Source organism: Triturus cristatus, chromosome 7, assembly GCF_964204655.1.
Source record: "Triturus cristatus chromosome 7, aTriCri1.1, whole genome shotgun sequence".
Lineage (NCBI taxonomy): Eukaryota > Metazoa > Chordata > Amphibia > Caudata > Salamandridae > Triturus > Triturus cristatus.
In genome coordinates this window covers 219,864,619-219,884,408 of record NC_140590.1, presented here as the reverse complement: position 1 = coordinate 219,884,408, position 19,790 = coordinate 219,864,619, and the positions used below count along the sequence as shown (strand labels likewise).

General features: G+C 42.9%; 1 protein-coding gene across 1 annotated transcript in view; it reads left to right on the top strand.

Annotated features, from left to right (window-relative positions):
• LOC146809262 (uncharacterized) overlaps positions 1-19,790 on the top strand; it is a 270,600-nt gene that overhangs the window by 173,413 nt on the left and 77,397 nt on the right. Inside the window, exons 67-74 of the mRNA XM_085614851.1 lie at positions 777-1,338; positions 7,255-7,454; positions 9,047-9,439; positions 10,386-10,672; positions 11,931-12,208; positions 12,501-13,093; positions 14,155-14,722; positions 15,780-16,372. Of these exons, the coding sequence (XP_085470977.1) occupies positions 777-1,338; positions 7,255-7,454; positions 9,047-9,439; positions 10,386-10,672; positions 11,931-12,208; positions 12,501-13,093; positions 14,155-14,722; positions 15,780-16,372 (3,474 nt within the window). The remainder of the gene's footprint in view (positions 1-776; positions 1,339-7,254; positions 7,455-9,046; positions 9,440-10,385; positions 10,673-11,930; positions 12,209-12,500; positions 13,094-14,154; positions 14,723-15,779; positions 16,373-19,790) is intronic.

Sequence of the window (19,790 nt, the reverse complement as noted above, 5' to 3'; positions counted from 1 at the left end):
GGCTATGTTGGATACGGTCTCTCATCAGGTTTTTTTTTTACTCACAATGATGGTTAACTTACCACGGGCCAGGAGAGGCTGTTAGCTGCACCTAAGAATAGGTCAGCTGCTTTAGACACAGTTCTTGTTTCTGGCTCCGATAGGTTTAGATATCTTTGCTCACGTTTGTGGTGAATTTCTCAGGACATTTTTATGTGGATGTATTTTTTCCCCAACTACTTATATTGAGTATGCTTCCCTGCAATCTTTCTTTCTTTAGTTTATTTCCAGGCTTGTATAGCTTCGTTATGGTATGGTTTATCGAATTAAGAAACACCTGTTCTCGCGAGAGCACAGCTTAGGGTGCATTATATATGTAAAATAGATAACTGCCTGCTGGATTGCTGATGCGTTCATCACGGCAGAAATAGTTGTACAAGTGACTTGTAAAGACAATAATTCTATTTGGGGTAGGCTTATGTTGAGCTGTAAATGTTATAAATGTGCAGTTACATTTATTGTGACGAGGTTGTCCATACCGCAGCAGAAACATGAGCATGTGGTGGTGAATCCTGGGGCAGGTGAAGGACTTAGCGATCAAAGCTTCAGTATCATAGAAATATCTCTTAGACACCTAAAAAACATGAAACAATTCACTTTTAGAAAAGACAAATCACAATCGTCCTATCTGGAGCAAAAAGATAGAAAATAGAAGTTAGTTGTTTGGTAATTTTCTTTATGGCCAGAGCAATCATCACCTTTAATAACGAGCCACTTCCTGTAACTTTCTCCATCAGATCAATGGAATCATTCAGACTCTGCCAGTGAATATCAACAGTGGAAGAATCGTCATCTTTAAAGGTGGCGACTACACGGTCCTCAAAACAGACTTCGGCCTGACAGTCAACTATGACATGGTCTACAGCGTCTTCGTTACACTTACTGCTCGATTCCGAGGCCAAACCAGTGGTCTATGTGGGAACTTCAACGGGGTGGTGTCCGATGACTTTACCATCCGAAGTGGGTCTGTCGTTACTAACGCCTTCACCTTTGGTACCAGCTGGGTTTCTGAAGTCAGCGGTGGCTGTGACCACGGCTGCTCAAGTGACTGCCCAGTCTGCAGTGCAGACAAGATGATGGCCTCCAAGAGAGCCTGTTGGATCATCCAAGACCCCAGAGGGCCCTTCTCCTCCTGTCACTCAAAGATCAACCCAGCTCACTACTACTCTGACTGCGTCTACGACCACTGCCTGACTGAAGGGAACAGCACGGTCCTGTGCCATGCTGTTCAAACCTACGCAGCCGCCTGCCAGGATTCCAATGTGACCATCCGCAGCTGGAGGAACAACTCCTTCTGTGGTGAGTAAAGGAGTTCTTCGTTTTCAGGGAGTGAATCAACTCTGGCAGAGGAAAAAAGAACATGAAAACCTTTTAGGCAATAATGAAATTATGTGTGTGTTCTATGTACATTTGATTAATGCTTTATTGGTAAAACCTGTATGTAGAATGCCTCTGAATTCTAGCCAAGATTGTATGAGAAATTCACCACTTTGCTTATAAGCAGTCTGTGGTGCAGGCCGGCGTCCATAACTTTAGTTTCACATATAGTGACAGCTTCATATGCATATTCATGAAGCTACACACATTAGCACCATCTGAAATTGAAGATTTTTTTTTTTTACAGTACTTTCAATTTTGTCTTTCGAAACCTGGGCTAACATAGCGCCAAGAGGCCCTTCGTATTTTATGAGCCATTCTGTTTGCTCGGCTCTCTAACTTTCGGATGTGAATTCTGGAGTGTAGCAGCTGGTACCGAGGCTCAGGGATTTGAAGGGCCTCATAGTGTGTTACATCTTCTACAATGTTGTTTTTTTAAAAAAGGGACACGATCTATTGTTTTTTGTGTTTGCTTTTTACGACTGCCTGCCGGGGGTTCTGTATCTCTGTTTACCTATAACATGACGGGGAGTTAATTTGACAGGTGGTGCTTAGCAGTGTAGTAGAGCAATGGGGAACGGCTGAGAAAACAAGCATTTGCAATGCAATAGGTCTCGCATTTATAAGAGTTTGAGCTATTGGCATTGTAAAATTACAATGCCTTTTATTTAGGTTTTGGTTTTAAAACAAATAAAAGGCATTGTCATTTACAATGTCAGTAGCATTAACTCGCATAAAAGCAGTGTGTGGAGTGCAGCAGTGTGTGGAGTGCAGCAGTGTGTGGAGTGCAGCAGTGTGTGGAGTGCAGCAGTGTGCGGCGTGCAGCAGTGTGTGGCGTGCAGCAGTGTGTGGCGTGCAGCATTGTCGTGCAGCATGCAGCAGTGAGTAATGCAGCAGTGTGCAGCAGTGTGTGGCGTGGATCACCCCTTCAGTAAGTCAACCTCAGTCACTGAACCGCAGTATTAAGACCTGTTGAGCAAAGAGTGGGGTACCTTTACAACAGGATTGCCCAACTCATCCCAACATCTCCCAACATTTAGCTGATTTTAGGAAGCTGTCGTGTAGATGGAGTAAAGTACACTGCATCTCTTGTGTTCCACACGTTTCACCAGTATTAGTAGGCGATCAGCTTTTTATGTCATCATAGTTAATTGCGTCCCTGTTACTTCTATAAATGATAACTTGCAGTGACATTGAAGTCGGTAATTTCCAGGAGAATAAAAATAGACTCATAGAAATGCTTGATTTGCTAACCACTCTGAACATCATTCCATTCCGTTGTTTTTGCTGATATTGCTTTTAACTACTGGCACAAAATATATGCAGGGAGGCATTGTCACTGGCCTTTGAAGGGACATCCAGCCTGGGGTGCCGGGCCGTGTGCATACTGCAGGGAACGCAAGCTTCAGCGCCTAGTCACGTGTATGTACTTTATTAATCTGCTAGTATCATTTAATTTTCTAAACAGTGGTGGACCCCCAGAGGGCCTCAAACAGCTGACCTAAATTAGTTCTAGAGCCGGCAATTTTCTCATTTATAAACTATTTGAGTATGAACAGAAGCTACAAGACAAAAGTCTACTACCACCTGTTAGCTTCTTGCCAGTCCACGAATCGCGTTTAACTCCTGTCGGGGCTGTCACAGATCCCTGTCTTTACCACAAGAGGGCAGTGTCTGCTTGCAGTGGACGAGCCTTATCAGCAGCCACAGGGCCCCAGGTCAGCAAGCGGCGAGGGACCCGCTCGTATTGGACAAAAGTTGCAAATATTAACACATCTGTCCCTACAAGCTTGTCGTGACCTTGTTTAAACATGCAGGGCCGCTCTAAAGACTCTGTCTTTCCGTGTAAAGGTCAATGGTCACGGTGTCAACACAAATCTCGATTTCACGGTAAAAACACCATCTGAATTTGTAATTAAAGAAAACTCTGAACAGTATTTTTGCCTCGTTTCTTTGCTGCGAATGGACATTTTAGTGTGTACAGTTTGAGCTCACAAAACTAAAATGAGTAACTTTGGTTGTCAGAAGCTTACGGAAGCGATTTAAGGACTATAAAAGTAAAAGCCCCTTCGGTTGGCCATGAAAATCTGGGAAATCCATGAAATCCATAGTGCGGGTACTTGACCTTAAAGTGCCGGATGTTTCGATCTAAATTATTTTATTCCCTCGATGTGGATTTTTTTTTTTTCTGTGTGGAGAAATCCCTCCCTCTGAAAATATGGGAGCGTTTGGGCCACCATTTGTTTGGGCGCTTTATCATTAGTGGTGGAGGTGCTTTAAAAAACTAGTGACACCACGACAATGTTACTGCTCATGAGTTTCAAAAAGAGGCACAAGAATCCAGAGCAGACATGGCGAGTAAGTTGGCTGAAGAGGTGGGGGTGGCAAATGGTGTTCACGGGCGCTTTGATGTCCTGGATCATAGCAAAACCAAAGGGGGTGATGGACGGAGTGTTGAACATTGCAAGCAGTCACCCCCAGTCAACTGATCTGGGTTTAATCCATCATTCTTTAGTTCACTCTGCCACCCCAGTTCAGACATGGCCATATGCAAATCAGTCTGACCCTGTGCCTCATGGGTACAGTCCAGCCGGACTGCCAAGCCATGTCTTCCCTGGAACCGGAAACAAGCATCCTGGGACCGGTTTCAGGTTCATAACCCTCGTCAGCCAGGCTATCTTGAATGCAGTGGCAAAGTGAGCAAGGGGCCATGGCTAAGCAGTGACAGAAACCCTTATACTTACATGGCATATACTTTAAAATGTGGTCTATCTAGGCACTAGGTTAATCCCAGTCAATCTTCCGTAACAATTTGATATCACACGTTCTATTGGTGCAAATGCATTATGCTAATTGCCCCAAACTATGAAACAAACACATATTTATAACAACCCGGGTCACAGAAGCACCATTTATTGTGGGCACAGGACGATCCAACTTGGCACACCTGATGAAAGTTCTATTAAATTTGTCTAAAACATTGGTTTTTCGAAGGTGGTAACATGTTACCACTTCTATATCATCTGCTTGTTTGGAACCTGCCAAGAAGCTTACGTGATGGGTGATTACAAGTTTGAGGTCACTGCGAACCAACTGAGAGGGCTATATTACTTTGAGGGCATAAAAATACATTCTGGGCTCTCATTAGAATGGGGGGGGGGGGCTTTTAAGGGTTCCAGCAGACCCCTATGCATTCTTAAGACCATCAATTCCGGATACATATAACACAGATTTATGAAAAGTGTGAATTTAAATGTAACTTTTATTAATGAATGGTGGCAGAAACATAGTACTAATTGACTCCATAAAATTTGATCTCGCTGGTTGATCATGTTAGCTCGAAAAAAACGATTGTCCCAAATAAAACAAAACCACCGAAAACGAAATTGAAATGTTCTTACTTTGAAACTGTGCTTTGGAGTTGGCTATCAATGGTCCTCTCTGGGTAGACCAGCAGTGGGTTATCCGAGATTCTACCCCTTACTACGACGAAGAAAGGTTTATCAGCGGACCAGTGTCTCTGTGGCAAAGTAGAACAAGAAGCTTGTGAAGCTTTAGCAGTCCGATCTGCCCGGTGCTAACGACCGTCTAAAAGTGCTTCCGCTACCGCAATCTAAAGCCAACACTTTATAGAACCCTCACTATTCACAAAAGGTATCAATGTGCTTTTATTTCACAGTCCATTTAATGAAAATCGCACTTTTGTTCTTGTCAGTTCATTAGAAAATAGAGTTCCTGGACACTACTGTCTTTCCGTCTTAATTACATTTTTCCAAAGACATTTTATCACACACAACAAAGAAAGCAGTAGAATGAAACGCAAAACACGGACAGCCCTACAACTTAAAGTGCAAGGCTTGTTATTCGTAATACAAAACTAGAGATCAAGAGGTGCCTCGTACACAGACGTAGCTACAAAGTTTTCAGTGGCCGCGCGGCTCACTGAAAACATCAAAGCTCCCGCGAAATGTAAGTGATCGCAATCGCGATCACACTTTAAAGCGCGGCTGTGTGACAGGCGAAAGTGAAAGACGAGTGCTTTCAGGCTGCCAAATGGTGCGCTCGCCCGGCACACATGCACAGTAGTTGGTGGCCTGAAAGCACTCGTTTGCCCTTCCAAAAGTGCTTACTATAAGTCTCGCCAGAACAGCGCTAAAGCGCTGTCTCAGGCGAGACCTAAAAACTGAGACAGATGATAGGAAGGCTAGAGAAGGAAAGAACGAGAAGTGATGGGAGCGTAACAAGAAAGGGTAGCACGAACAACAAGCATTGGCAAAGCCAATGTGTCTTGACAATGGCAGAGCGATGAGCCTTTGGCATTGTTAATGTGAATGTTTTTTAGCTGTATGTTGACGGGCTTTGCCAATGATTGTTTATTTGTGTCTATATTCCCTGGAGTGCGCTTGTCAGACTTGTTTATTCACAAGGGAACCACCACGAATACGGCACATGATTGAGCCAGGGAAGTAACAGCGAATATCCAAGAAGCCAGTTACAGACGCAGCCAAAAGATAAAGGGCAAGACGAGCACCACGTCAAAAAGTGCTGATTATTCAAATATACTTATGGGAGGCAAGGTGGTGAAAAGCAAAACGTTTCGTTGAGCCGAAATCAAAAATTCGCATCTGAGCGTAATCTAGAAGATTAAGGTGCAAGATGACGCGGTGTGTGTTTGTAAATATAAATATTTGCTATTTAGACATTGGAGAGGCATTCGTTGAGCAACAACATCGGAGAGGCAGAGTCTTTGGTTCGACCGACTGTTGCTAGTAGAAATAGGAGTGCTGCATTTGTTTAACAGAATTTGGGCAGTGCGCTTGGGGAGGGATAAACACCCGACGAGGCATGACGTGTGCATGCCCTTGATAAATGAGGAGAAAAACAAAATGGAGCGACGATGGTGCCGAGGGTTCCATGGCCTAAAAGACTGGTGTATTGACTGGTTATGTGATAGGTAAACGCTGATGTCTTCTTTGGTTATGTGAAAGGTAAAGACTGGTGTCTGCACTGGTTATGTGCTGGGTAAAGGCTGGTGTGTGCTTTGGTGACATGATAGGAAAAGACTGGTGTCTGCATTGGTCATGTGAAAAAGGATGGTGTTGACATAGGTCATGTGGTAGGTAAAGGCTAGTGTCTGCTTTGGTTACGTGATGGGTAAAGGCTGGTGTGTGCTTTGGTGACATGATAGGAAAAGACTGGTGTCTGCATTGGTCATGTGAAAAAGGATGGTGTTGACATAGGTCATGTGGTAGGTAAAGGCTAGTGTCTGCTTTGGTTACGTGATAGGTAAAGGCTGGTGTCTGCTTTGGTTATGTGATAGGTAAATATCGGTGTATGTATTGGTTACGTGATAGGTAAAGGCTGGTGTCTGCTTTGGTTATGTGATAAGTAAAAACTGGTGTATGCACTGCTTATGTGATAGGTAAAGACTGGTGTCTGCATTGGTCATGTGATAGGTAAAGACTAGTGTCTGCATTGGCTATATGATAGGTAAAGGTTGGTGTCTGCATTGCTCATGTGATAGGTAAGCGCTGGTGTATGTGTCGGTCATGTGATTGGTAAAGGTTGGTGTGTGCATTGCTCATGATATAGGTAAAGGTTGGTGTCTGCATTGGTCATGTGATAGGTAAAGGCGGTTTTCTGCATTGGTTATGTGATAGGTAAAGGTTGGTGTCTGCATTGCTCATGTGATAGGTAAACGTTGGTGTCTGCATTGGTGATGTGATAGGTTGTGCTTTTCGTCCTCTGAAACCAATAGTGTCTGTCATGCAGCATTTTTTGACTGCTAAGTTTGTTAGCGCATTCTAACAGACAATGTATTCCCTTTGCTTTCTGAAGGCATGGACTGCCCAACCAACAGCCACTATGAACTTTGCCACCGGAGGTGTCAGGACTCCTGTGTCTCCTCCTCTTTGCTCCCACACTGTGATGCCCGATGCTCTGAGGGCTGCGTCTGTGATGCTGGGTACCAGAGAAGCGGGGACAACTGCGTGAGAGACGAGCAGTGCGGCTGTCAGCACGAGGGGATGTACTACAGCGTGAGTATAACTTCTTTAGCACTGGTAGTCGTCTCAGATGCCAATAGGAGTGACTGAGTGTGGGAGGCAGAACACCAGCTACCCAAGTTCATGCCACATACACTCCATGAAACCTCTTACTTCTCTCTACACAACCAACGCGGGGTCCTCCTGACTGGAACACCTGTAGCGCTCCATAAGACCTATTCTTTCAGTCATTCATTCATAGTTTATGCATGTGCCCTCAGTGTATAACAGATAGGACACGTTTCTATTTGAAACGCTCCTGCTGGTAGGGTGGAGTGGATCTGTATCTGTATCCAATGGCACTGCCTCTCACTTTCACAAACATGTTTACTTTATTACTTTATTTAAGCATTATTGTCTGCAGCTCCGGGCATCAACGTACCTAAATTGCCCTTCCTCTGCTTATTGGTCCAAACCCCAGGCGAGTCTGCATAAAGGGGCAGGGGGTAGTGCCCTAGAGGTAATCCCAAACTGGCACCTCCACCCTAAACTCGCAAGCCTGGGCAGCCTCTCACCTGAACAGGCTCCATCCTCTGGGCCTCTTCCTAGCCCAGCCGGTACTCAGACGTCTGCCTGGGCTCCAGCTTGCTTTTGGGGAGGGAAAGTCCAATCAGCCAAGAAAAATTTAAGAAAAATACTTTGCAGACATCATTCCGCCTTTCTTTGGCTAAAGATGGAGCCATTGTATCAACCAGTCATTCATCAGAGAGGCTGCTAGTACTCCTGAGGTGCGCCCTGTGTGCCCACATTGCCGAGGCTGTTGTGTTCTCCTTGTGCTACTTGCCCCATTTGTCGCCCACACTAAACCACTTGCTTGGGTGCTTGTTCTTTGTATCTGCATCTATGCGGCTTCATCCATTAATTCATCCAAGCTACAGAAATACTCGTATAAACAAATAATATCGTTTGCTACCATTTGTAAAATATTGTTATTAATATGCTAGGTGAAATTAGTAATTATATATCTGATTTATATATAGTACTTTAGAGGGCTCTTGTGAACAGTATATTTTGATGCAGATGAATAATTTCAAATTTCATATGTAGCATTGTCTGTCTGTTGTCTGTCTGTCTGTCTGTCTGTCTGTGTATCTATCTATCTATCTATCTATCTATCTATCTATCTATCTATCTATCTATCTATCTATCTATCTATCTATCTATCTATCTATCTATCTATCATCTGTCTGTCTGTCTGTCTATCTATCTATCTAATTATCTATCTATCTATCCATCTATCTATCTATCTATCTATCTATCTATCTATCTATCTATCTATCTATCTATCTATCTATCTATCTATCTATCTATCTATCTATCTATCTATCTATCTATCTATCTATCTATCTATCAGTCATCTGTCTGTCTATCTATCACCCTCCAATCTCTGCTTCTCTTCTTTTTACATGTCTTATCCATGAATGTCTGTCCTGTCCTGTAACTCTGGCCTATACTATCTTTGTGTTCTTATGTCTGAGGATGTCGTGTCTTGCCTGTCTCTTTCCTCTCTGTTACATGTTATCCATGCATGGAATTACTCTGTCTTCAGTTTCCTCTCCATATAAACCCCTTCCTCTGTCTCCCAGGTTGGAGAATACATCTGGCTCTCTGACTGCTCCAAGAGGTGCCGCTGTGACTCCACTGGTAACTTCCGCTGTGCTAGCAGCAGTTGTGCCCAGCAACAGGAGTGTGCAGTGAAGAATGGGAAGCTAGGGTGCCAGAGCCCTTGGGCAATCTGCACGGTGACGGGAGACCCACACTACCACACCTTTGATGGCACTGTAGCCAATTTCATGGGAACCTGTGCCTACGAGATCAGCCAGGGCTCAATCGCTCCTTCAGGATTCTCCTACCGGGTGGTGGCAGAGAACAGACGCTACCAGAACCCCAAAGTGTCTTTTGTGTACCGCGTCACCGTCTGGCTGAGCAGCTCTGATGGGAACACCACGCTGGTCTTTGAACAAGGAAAAGTTCCTCTGGTGAGATCAACAATTTGTCTGTATTATCAATTATTCACGTTTCCTTACTAATCATGTCCACCTGATTCACTGTTTAAAAGCTCCCTCCCCAGATGCAAGAGCTTCACAGCATAATTCGACCACATTTTTGAAGAAAAGTGTGTTTTTTTGGTGTGTAACAATCCAAATTTTAAAATGGACATAGGAAAATAGACTTACACAGCAGTCAAGGCCAAAGCAAACATTACTCATAATATTGTTATTGGAAATATGTATTATAATTATTTAAGTTTGTGTCACAATCACTTAAAACAGGCAAATGCAGCCTCTGGAAGACACTTTTTAAACATTTGATTCCATATTTGCGTTGAGAATGATATGGATGCAGAAAAGTGTGCTCCAGTGCAGTACTGTAAGATTCGTGTTTTTACAATCATATTCTTTGTTCTTATACAGTTAGATAAGATTATAAAAATTGGGGTTTTGATTACTTTGATTAAATGTACTAGCAATCTTCTTCGATATTGACTTATTTCAGGTAGCTCCAAAAAGGCATCATGGCATACCAAATGTCAATTTGCAGTTTAATCGACAGGAATCCTGTCTTAGTGTACCGTGAGTTCTGGTAACCGCTGCCATGTGCTCTCACTATGCACAGTGAGTGCATAACTAGTGTCATCTTTCAGAGGGACCAGAAGAAACTATCGATCTCTTGTTATTGATTCCAAAACTCCTCGCAGTCTTTTCAGTGTTCAATTCAGAAGCTGTTTTTAGAAAAGTCGTGAGTCGGCACTTTAATGAGTTAACCAAGAAATATTTGAGGCCACCTGCCATTAATTGACTCTAATTACCTACTACATGATATTTTGCCAGCAGACTGCGGTAGTTACAACGCGATTGATTTACATTTGGCTCTTGTTGCTTTTAAAAATCGTTCTCAGTCAAAGGGATATTTTATGTCTTTCAGATGAATGGAGTCAAGACCAGACTCCCAGCCGTGATGGGATCTCTTGGAAGCGTCACAGCGGCCAAGAGCGCCATCTCTGTGGACACAGCCTTCGGGGTCCGCATCCAGTACAACGGGGTAAACACAGTCACAGTACAAGTTGGGCCCCAGTACAAGAACCAAGTGCGGGGGATGTGTGGCAACTACAACGGAAACCCCAAGGACGACAAGGCGAAGCCGGATGGAACTCTTGCGCGCAGCGATGCAGAGTTTGGGAACTCCTGGAAAGCAGACATCGGTTCAGCAGGGTGAGCCATTTTACGTCTCAACTGTCAGCAAAGAAACACTAAAATATATGCAGCATTCTGTGGGTCGAGGAAGTGTTTGATGATTTGTTTCTTGTCCCTGCACGGTAAGTGATATTTTTGTCCCAAATATTTCAAATTAAAATGACCACAATACCGATATACCAAGGTCAGATATACGTTTTATGATATAATGAGACACTACTGAAGTTTAGAGGAAATAAATGGAGGATGATACAGGGGGCAGTGAAATGTATAGTGAATAATATACAGCAAGGTCAGTAGGAGCTGCTCATGAAATGTTCATAAAAAGCATGAATGAATGAATGAAGCCGGTGTGTAAAGCCCTCTGTAATCCAGAAAGTGCTTCCAGGCGCTGGGGAGAGATCGGAGAAATTATTGAATTTGGGTCCTATCAATGGGACATGGAGGCATCCCGGAGATCCGCACCAGAAACCGCAATCACTGAAATATGAATGATGTCAACTTCTCAGCACCAAAAGTGCTTTACAAAAAACATGAGTTCAGTGCACCTCAGTAACCACCAGGGCCCAAAGGGGGCTCGGCAAGGCGGTGGCCACTAGTTAAGAGGCACACAGCCCTAGCGCTAGCATCATCCACGACCTGCCTAGCCAAGGGGTGCAGGACAAGCCCCCCTTCGGTGCGGACCCTTCCATGCTCTGCAAGGGGCAGACCAAAGGGGTAACTCCAAGGGTGGCCGCTTTTGAATGAGTCTGTGCCATCTGTGCCTCCTAGCTTTACTGCTTCCCATACCGCTGCACTACGGGCATGATGCCATCCACTGGATGCTGTGCATGCCACACACACTCTGATTGGTCCCTGCATTGGGTGCCAGCATCACCCCGTCTTCACCAAAGGAGGGTATTATAAGCACAGACATGGCCTGCCCTGCTCCCCGCTGGGACTCTTCGCAGCTGGACTCATTCACTTGGGAAGAGACGAGTAGTACAATTCTCACCGAATCTTACACTGAACGTTAAAGGAGTCTGTACTGCTGCGCATTCTGAGCTTGAGAAACAGCCGGAAATGGAAACAATCTCAGCTTATAAGTGTCTTTCTGAAGGGAGGAGTCGGGTAAGAGGAGCGACGTGATCAGTGTTTGTGAAACAGCAATGGTCGTGGTTTGAGGGCAATCATTGACAAGGAGGCATCTTCCCTCTGTTTGTTTTTAACACAAATTCAATTCATATTAAGTCAAAGACTCCTTATATGTGAGTTTCATTCTCTCTTCTCTCCTCAGGTGTGCGGATGATACAGGTGTGACCATCTCCAACGACACCACCTGCACTAATCTGGGAGCCATCGAGGCGCAGTGCAGGATCATCACCCGCCCATCAGGCCCCTTCGATGAGTGCCAGTGGCACGAGGACGCGGAACCATTTGTGGCCTCTTGTGTGTATGATCTCTGCTTCTACGGCACCAACAAGGGGATGCTCTGCACAGCTGTCCAGGCCTACGAGGAGGTCTGTAACCTTCACAGCTTGGTGATTCCAGACTGGAGGGCGGAGCTGCAATGTGGTGAGTCAACCACCCTTCTACACTGCTTTAAATACCTGGGCTGCCCCACTCCATTAATCCCTTTCACAATAATAGCCTGCACAAACAGTTATGGACATATTTAATTTGTGTTTCTCAGAAGCATTTGAATTAGACTTTAAAAATCCAATAGCCACAAGCACAGTGTTTACATAATATATAGAGAAGGGTTTAATTCAGCAGCAAGCAATATATTGTTCACAAGATATTCCACCTCTATCTTCAAACCAGTTAATTTAAAATTGATAAGTTTACTTTGTTTTGTTCTTCATAGATGACAACTGCCCTGAGAACAGCCACTATGAACTGTTTGGAACTGGCTGCCCAACCACCTGCCGCAACCTTCATCAAACTGTTGCATGCGCCGCAGAGAGCGTGGACGGATGCTTCTGTGATGAAGGGTTTGCTCTTCACTCTGGCCTCTGTATCCCTGTAAGTCAGTGTGGCTGCACCATGGATGGCGTCTATTACAACCTGGGAGATGAGGTCTTCCTAACAGAGACCTGCAGCCAGAAATGCACCTGTAATGCACAAGAGATGGTGTGTGAAGCCCACACATGTGCCGCCCTAGAAGAATGTAAGGTCATGAATGGAATCCGGAAGTGCTACCCTGTAGACAGCGGAATCTGCTGGGCCTCTGGAGATCCTCACTACCGCACCTTTGATGGAGTCACCTTCGACTACCAGGGCACCTGCAAGTACACCCTCAGCAAGTCTAGTTCCCAGACCGGCTCTCTCATTGACTTTAGCGTCGTAGTACAGAATGAGCACCGATCATCACCAGTGGTGGCCTGGACGCGAAGAGTGGAAGTAAATGTCTATGGGGAGCAGGTTTCCATAGCAAGTGGAGAATATGGCCATATTCAGGTAATGAAAGACCTGATTTCTTTTAACATGCAGAAATTGTCCTAATCTACAAGAGAATGTGATGCATCTATTTGTTAATGACAGGTCTAAGCAGCCATTAGCAAGAATGGGGAATAACAATTAATGTATAGAGCTAATAGTGGAGTTGGTTTTGAAGCTTTTTAAAAGACGTTTAGTATACTGAAAATGAAAATAATGAAATATATGTAGTGTGTGAGGCAATTCCAGAGGTACAAGCCTTGAAGCTTGATTGCTTCTTGAAGAGGTAAAGCACAGCATCACTTCTGCACTCATTTGCATACTGGACATTTATTGCAAACAATAAAATGTCACGGGGAATGCCCAGAGTGCCAAAAGCCATATGTTGAACAAGGAGGTATACTTCTTTATAAATAGCAAACACCAGGCAACTCACTTTTTGCAAAATCTTTAATTGCACTTAAGATTGCGAGCCTGACCTCATAAATACAATGCTGAGGATCCGGTAACAAGCATGATGGGCGCTCACTAATGGCATTGGTTGGGTACTGCAAGCGACAGCCACGTTGATATGAGGAAAATAAAAGATTGAGCTTCCATCACTAATAGATACATGATGCACCACTTTGCGTAGGCATGTCTTATTCATTCATTTTATGCCACTCAACAGCCACACTGCAACTCAAATTATCCCCGCATAAATAAATTAACCATTTTTGTGAGAGACTCTAAAAAGTGACAAACTCGTTTCTAGACAAAATAAGAGCCAGTAGAACAAATGTGTATGCCAGTTAGTGGAAGTAAATTGAATGAGGATGAGTACAGTAGATATCTTGTGTGGGTGACAAATCATAATGATAGGACCTGGGCGGTAGAAGTTACGTGAAGTTGTCTATTATGATGTACAAATGTCTTCATCAGGTCATTTTTATGACTTCAAATATGATTAATCTATCGCGATTAAGAGTGTGTCTATGCAGAGCAAATGAAAATAAAATGTGAGGCATGGAGAAAGAAAGTACAAAGAGAACCATTAGGTGCCCCACATATATTTTAATGAAAACTATGTATAATTATTACAGATCAATGGCTTCCAACATATTCTCCCAGTTTCCAGTCAATCTGGGAAGATCCAGGTGTATTACAGTGGCTCCTCCGCAGTCGTCCAGACAGACTTTGGCCTTGTAGTGTCCTATGACTGGTGGCATCACGTAGCTGTGCAGGTGCCTGCAGCATACTCTGGATCTCTTGCTGGCCTTTGTGGAAACTTCAATGGGAACAAGAGTGATGACTTGAGGGTTCCAGATGGATCTCTGGTGGAGAGTGTAGTCACCTTTGGAAATAGCTGGAAGGAAGAAGACGAGGACTCTGCTTTCAACTGCATAGACACTGACAATCCACCAGTGTGTGGTGAGGACATGGTGTCTCAGTTCAGCAACCAGAGCCACTGTGGAATCATGAAAGATCCAAACGGTCCCTTTAAAGACAGTATCAATGCTGACACCGAGATCTACTTCAAGAACTGTGTCTATGACATGTGTGGAACCGACGGCGATCAGCAGACACTATGTGAAATTGTGAAAAATTATGCCCATCATTGCCAGAGTCGTGGCAATGTCATCCAGCCCTGGAGGAGTCTCATTGGATGTGGTATGTCAAAAAAACATTTGTTATTTATTGATTTTACTCCTCATTGTGCCTTTTAGTTACCCCAGGTCAGTGTAGGTGAGTTACAGTTTTGAATCTGTAATGATGTGGACCCCAACCCGTGCAAGATAGACCCTAATATTACATTGCTGTCCTTATTTTCTGAAACACATGAAATTTGACTTTACATGGGGAACAAATGCATTTCAGGGCCCCATCTTTATTCATGAGTAAATCCACACCTGCTGCTCATAGCTTACCTATAATTGCCACTAAACCACATATTATAATAAAACAAGCACAAAGGTGGGTATAATCTGCCTTCATCTTCCAAATAGAAAAAAAACCCTTCTTAATGAAATGTTTCCTTCTGTAAGTGAAAATCCGTTATATGTGATACTTTCACCATAGATTTACCTTTCATTTCATCACTGTAATCCTTATTTTTGTTAAATATTTTGGAAAATGGACCGATGGTGAGACATATAATATTCTGTTACATATGTTTCTTGATCCATCTGACTAAATCAGAATAACATATTCGTCTTTCTCCCTGTATTACCATAGTTATGTGTTTGGCTGATTAATAAAATAGTCCGCTGTTTTCTACATCATTGACACAGCTCTAACCTTTAAAGAGGACTGGGAACACATTCTGCCCTCTTTGCAATAGGAACTGTTATTGAAGGGAACACTCCAGTGAATTGTACTGCTGGTTGTAGGAACCAGTGAGTCAATGTTTCCACATCCCTGTTTTATGTATTGCTTCCTAAGGCATGAGAAACACAGAAACATCTGTGATGTGTATACCGTGCTCCAAGGACACTGCTCTCGTATTACACACTATGCAAAATTGTATTTTTATTGTCATCATAATTAATATTATCATTATTATAATCAAAAGTAGCTGTAGTGGTAGGAGTGACAGTAGCAATAGTAGCGGTGTTAGCAATATGTTGTATTTCTTTTTGTAAATATTTTTTACAGTTTTTCTGACTGTACAGTGATAAGCACCACGTATCCATGTACGTCTCAATTTAATGGCATTTGTATTTTACAGGCATTACGTGTCCCAGTAATCAGATGTACGAGTTATGTGGATCTTCTTGCCCTGCTACGTGTGCCAATGCCTCAACCGTCTGCCGCGGTCAGTGCAAGGAAGGATGCCAGTGTGAGAATGGGTTTGTTCTAAGTGGCACTGACTGTGTGCCGCAGAGTCAGTGCGGCTGCACAGAAAATGGGAAATACTACAGAGCAGGAGACACTTTCTGGAAACAGGACAACTGCCAGACTTTGTGCCGGTGTGATGGCTCCACCAGGACTGTCCAGTGTTCACTTTCATCTTGTACCAATGGTGAGACTTGCACCACTGTGAAAGGCGTCTATGGCTGCCACGTTCTGCCTGATGGTATCTGCCGGGCCTCAGGAGACCCTCATTACACCAGCTTCGATGGGAGAAGGTTTGATTTCCAGGGCACCTGCAAGTACGTCCTGTCTGAAGTTCAAGGTTCCAATGGTTCTCTGCCCTTCTTCAGAGTGGAGGTGAAGAATGAAAGGTTGCAAGGCCTGCAGGTGGCGGTGACCAAGGAGGTCTTCGTTTCTGTGTATCAGACCCAGATACATCTCCAGAGTGGAAAGCGTGGCACAGTTGAGGTAAGTGATAGTCTAAAAGAAGTAATCCTAATGTATACCAACTTCACGCATACTTCGTTATCAATAACTTAACCATGTTTTCTGAGCAGGAAACAGTGTTAATTAAAGCACTGATATTATAGATATATATATATATATATACATCGATCTATATATATATATCTATCTATATATATATACATATATAGATAGATATATATATAGATAGATATAGATATATTATCTACTGGCGGTCGCCAGTAGATAGTTATAGTTAGGACCGTGTTTCCATAGGAAATCTCAAAATTCTATTTTGAATAACTTTGGTGCCGGTTGACGAATCTTCGCGAAATTTTCAATACTAATGGGGCGCTCCGCTCAGCTCTTACCCTGAAAGTCTCGGGGGGATTCGTCAAGCGGGGGCCGAGAAAAAAGGGGGGTCCCAAAACGCGTTTTCCCCATGCATTTTCCCATAGTATCTTTAGTCGAAGGTACAGACTGAACGGCTGAACAGAATTACTTGAAATTTGGCAGAGAGGTAGTCCTCAGGTCAGGGATGTGCCTTTTGCATATATGGAGTCAATCTGATCAGTAGTTCCTGAGAAAATTGCAGTTAAAGCACATACATATCTATAGCCGCGCACCCTAACGTGCGCGAGCGTAATTCTGATTGGTGGTTACATGTCAGTCAACGTTCGAAACGGTCGAAATCAGGAAGTGTCGACCGCCATTTTGGTTTTTTTCAGTGCGAGAGTGAAAAAGGAAGTTGGTGAACGTGAAAAGGGGGTAGGGTAGAGAGTTCCTGACCCCCTAGCCTTTGTCAGGGGGTCCCTGAATGACTCCGAAGGCAGAAAAAAACATTTTAATTTTCTTTTTTTTAAATCACGGTAAAAAACCGTTAAAAAAAAAAATACATTTAAACGTAGTTTATTGTAAAATAAATATATAAAAAAATAATAATACATACATAACTTAGCATTTAAAAAAACGTACAAATTCACTGAAAAAACCATACGTTTCACACACGTTATAGTTAGGAATTAGCATTTAAAAAACCTTGCAAATTCACTTAAAAAACCATAGGTTTCACACATGTTATAGTTAGGTGGACATTTCACTCGTGAAAAACCAATGAAATTCCCCCGTTATAGTTAGTTCAGATAACTATAACTCGCGCGACCGCCACTCTATCACAAGGATGATGTCATCAGTGATTTCAAGAGTGATGCCACTGAGCATGTCATGAGTGATGTAATATTTGACGTCATGAGCAGGATTGCGGGCGCGCGAGTTATAGTTATCTGAACTAACTATAACGGGGGAATTTCATTGGTTTTTTACGAGTGAAATGTCCACCTAACTATAACATGTGTGAAACCTATGGTTTTTTAAGTGAATATATATATATATGCACACCAGGACCGATGTAGGTCGAAACGCATCTTCTTTTGTTTGTGCCACATAATAATAAAACTGTGAATTCCACCTCCGTTGGTGTAGCTGGTTATGGATCTCCTCGCCAAGAAGGGATTGAAGCATATATATATATATATATATATATATATATATATATATATATATATATATATATATATATATATATATATATATATATATATATATATATATATATATATATATATATATTACCTACTGGCGGTCGCCAGTAGGTAGTTATAGTTAGGACCACGTTTCCATAGGAAAACCTCAACATTCTATTTTGAATAACTTTGGCGCCGGTCGACGAATCCTCGCGAATTTCTCAAAATAGGTGGGGCGCTACGCTCCGCTCCTACCCTGAAAGTCTCGGGGGGATCCGTCAAGCGGGGGCTGAGATAAAAGGGGGGTCCCAAAACGCGTTTTTCCCATGCATTTTTCCATTGGACCTTTAGAACGAGCTACAGCCCGAACGGCTGAACAGAATTACTCAAAATTTGGCAGAGAGGTAGTCCCTAGGTCAAGGAAGTGCCTTTTGTAGGTTTGGTGTAAATCTGTTCAGTAGATTCTGAGAAAATAGCCTTTAAATCAATATATATATCTGAGCCCGCTTACGGTACGCTTACCGTACGCTTACGGTAAGCGTACGGTGGCGTGCGCGAGCGCGATTCTGATTGGCTCTTAGATCTTAGTAAACATTCGAATCGGCCGAAACCAGGAAGCGGCGGCCGCCATTTTGTCTCTCGCACTGAGTGTTGTTTATCAAACATGATGGCCAAAAACATGTTACGGGGCTGTTTTGACAACTCCCTCCCACATAGTCATGTTGAGGGAGTCCACAAACATCCCCCAAGAGCAAAAACGGTTTTATTTTTTTTTCGGCAATTTCGCGGGGTACGCTTACCGTACGCTTACCGTAAGCGTACGGTAAAAAAATAAAAATAAAAAAAACACTATCCACACTTACCCCACCCCCTGTGCTTTTGGTGGCCGAAGGCCACCAAATGTACAGGGCTTATTAATAGGTAAAAAAACCTAAATTTTGGCAACATGAAATTATAAAATTGAAATAAAAAAAACACTATCCACATTGACCCCACCCCCTGTGCTTTTGGTGGCCGAAGGCCACCAAATGTACAGGGCTTATTAAAGTTGATAAAAACCGTGCACGGAACGAACTGCGTTAAGTGGGCGCGCACGCCTCGAATGGCGTAAAGTAACTTAGCATTTAAAAAACCGTACAAATTCACTGAAAAAACCATAGGTTTCACACACGTTATAGTTAGGAATTAGCATTTAAAAAACCTTGCAAATTCACTGAAAAAACCATAGGTTTCACACATGTTATAGTTAGCGGAAATTTTACTGATAAAAAACCAGTGAAATTCCCCCGTTATAGTTAGTGCAGGCAACTATAACTCACGCGACCGCAATCTTCTGCTGATGACATATGTGTCTTTATGAAAAAAAAATATTTGTAATATATGTATAGCTAAAAATGTATGGAAGAAGACATGGGCATATAAGTGTCTAAATACAGTATTAGCATCAGCAGAGGATTGCGGTCGCGTGAGTTATAGTTGCCTGCACTAACTATAACGGGGGAATTTCACTGGTTTTTTATCAGTAAAATTTCCGCTAACTATACCATGTGTGAAACCTATGGTTTTTTCTGTGAATATATATATATATATATATATATATATATACACATATATATAGATAGATATATAGATAGATAGATAGATAGATAGATAGATAGATAGATAGATAGATAGATAGATAGATAGATAGATAGATAGATAGATGTGATCTACGAATCAATCTAACCACTTCATAAACGTGGAATAACCCCATAATTTTCTGTGTCAGGGAAAATGATTCTTTTCTTCCTGTTGCTGACGTGGTTAGATGGCTATGTTGGATACGGTCTCTCATCAGGTTTTTTTTTTACTCACAATGATGGTTAACTTACCACGGGCCAGGAGAGGCTGTTAGCTGC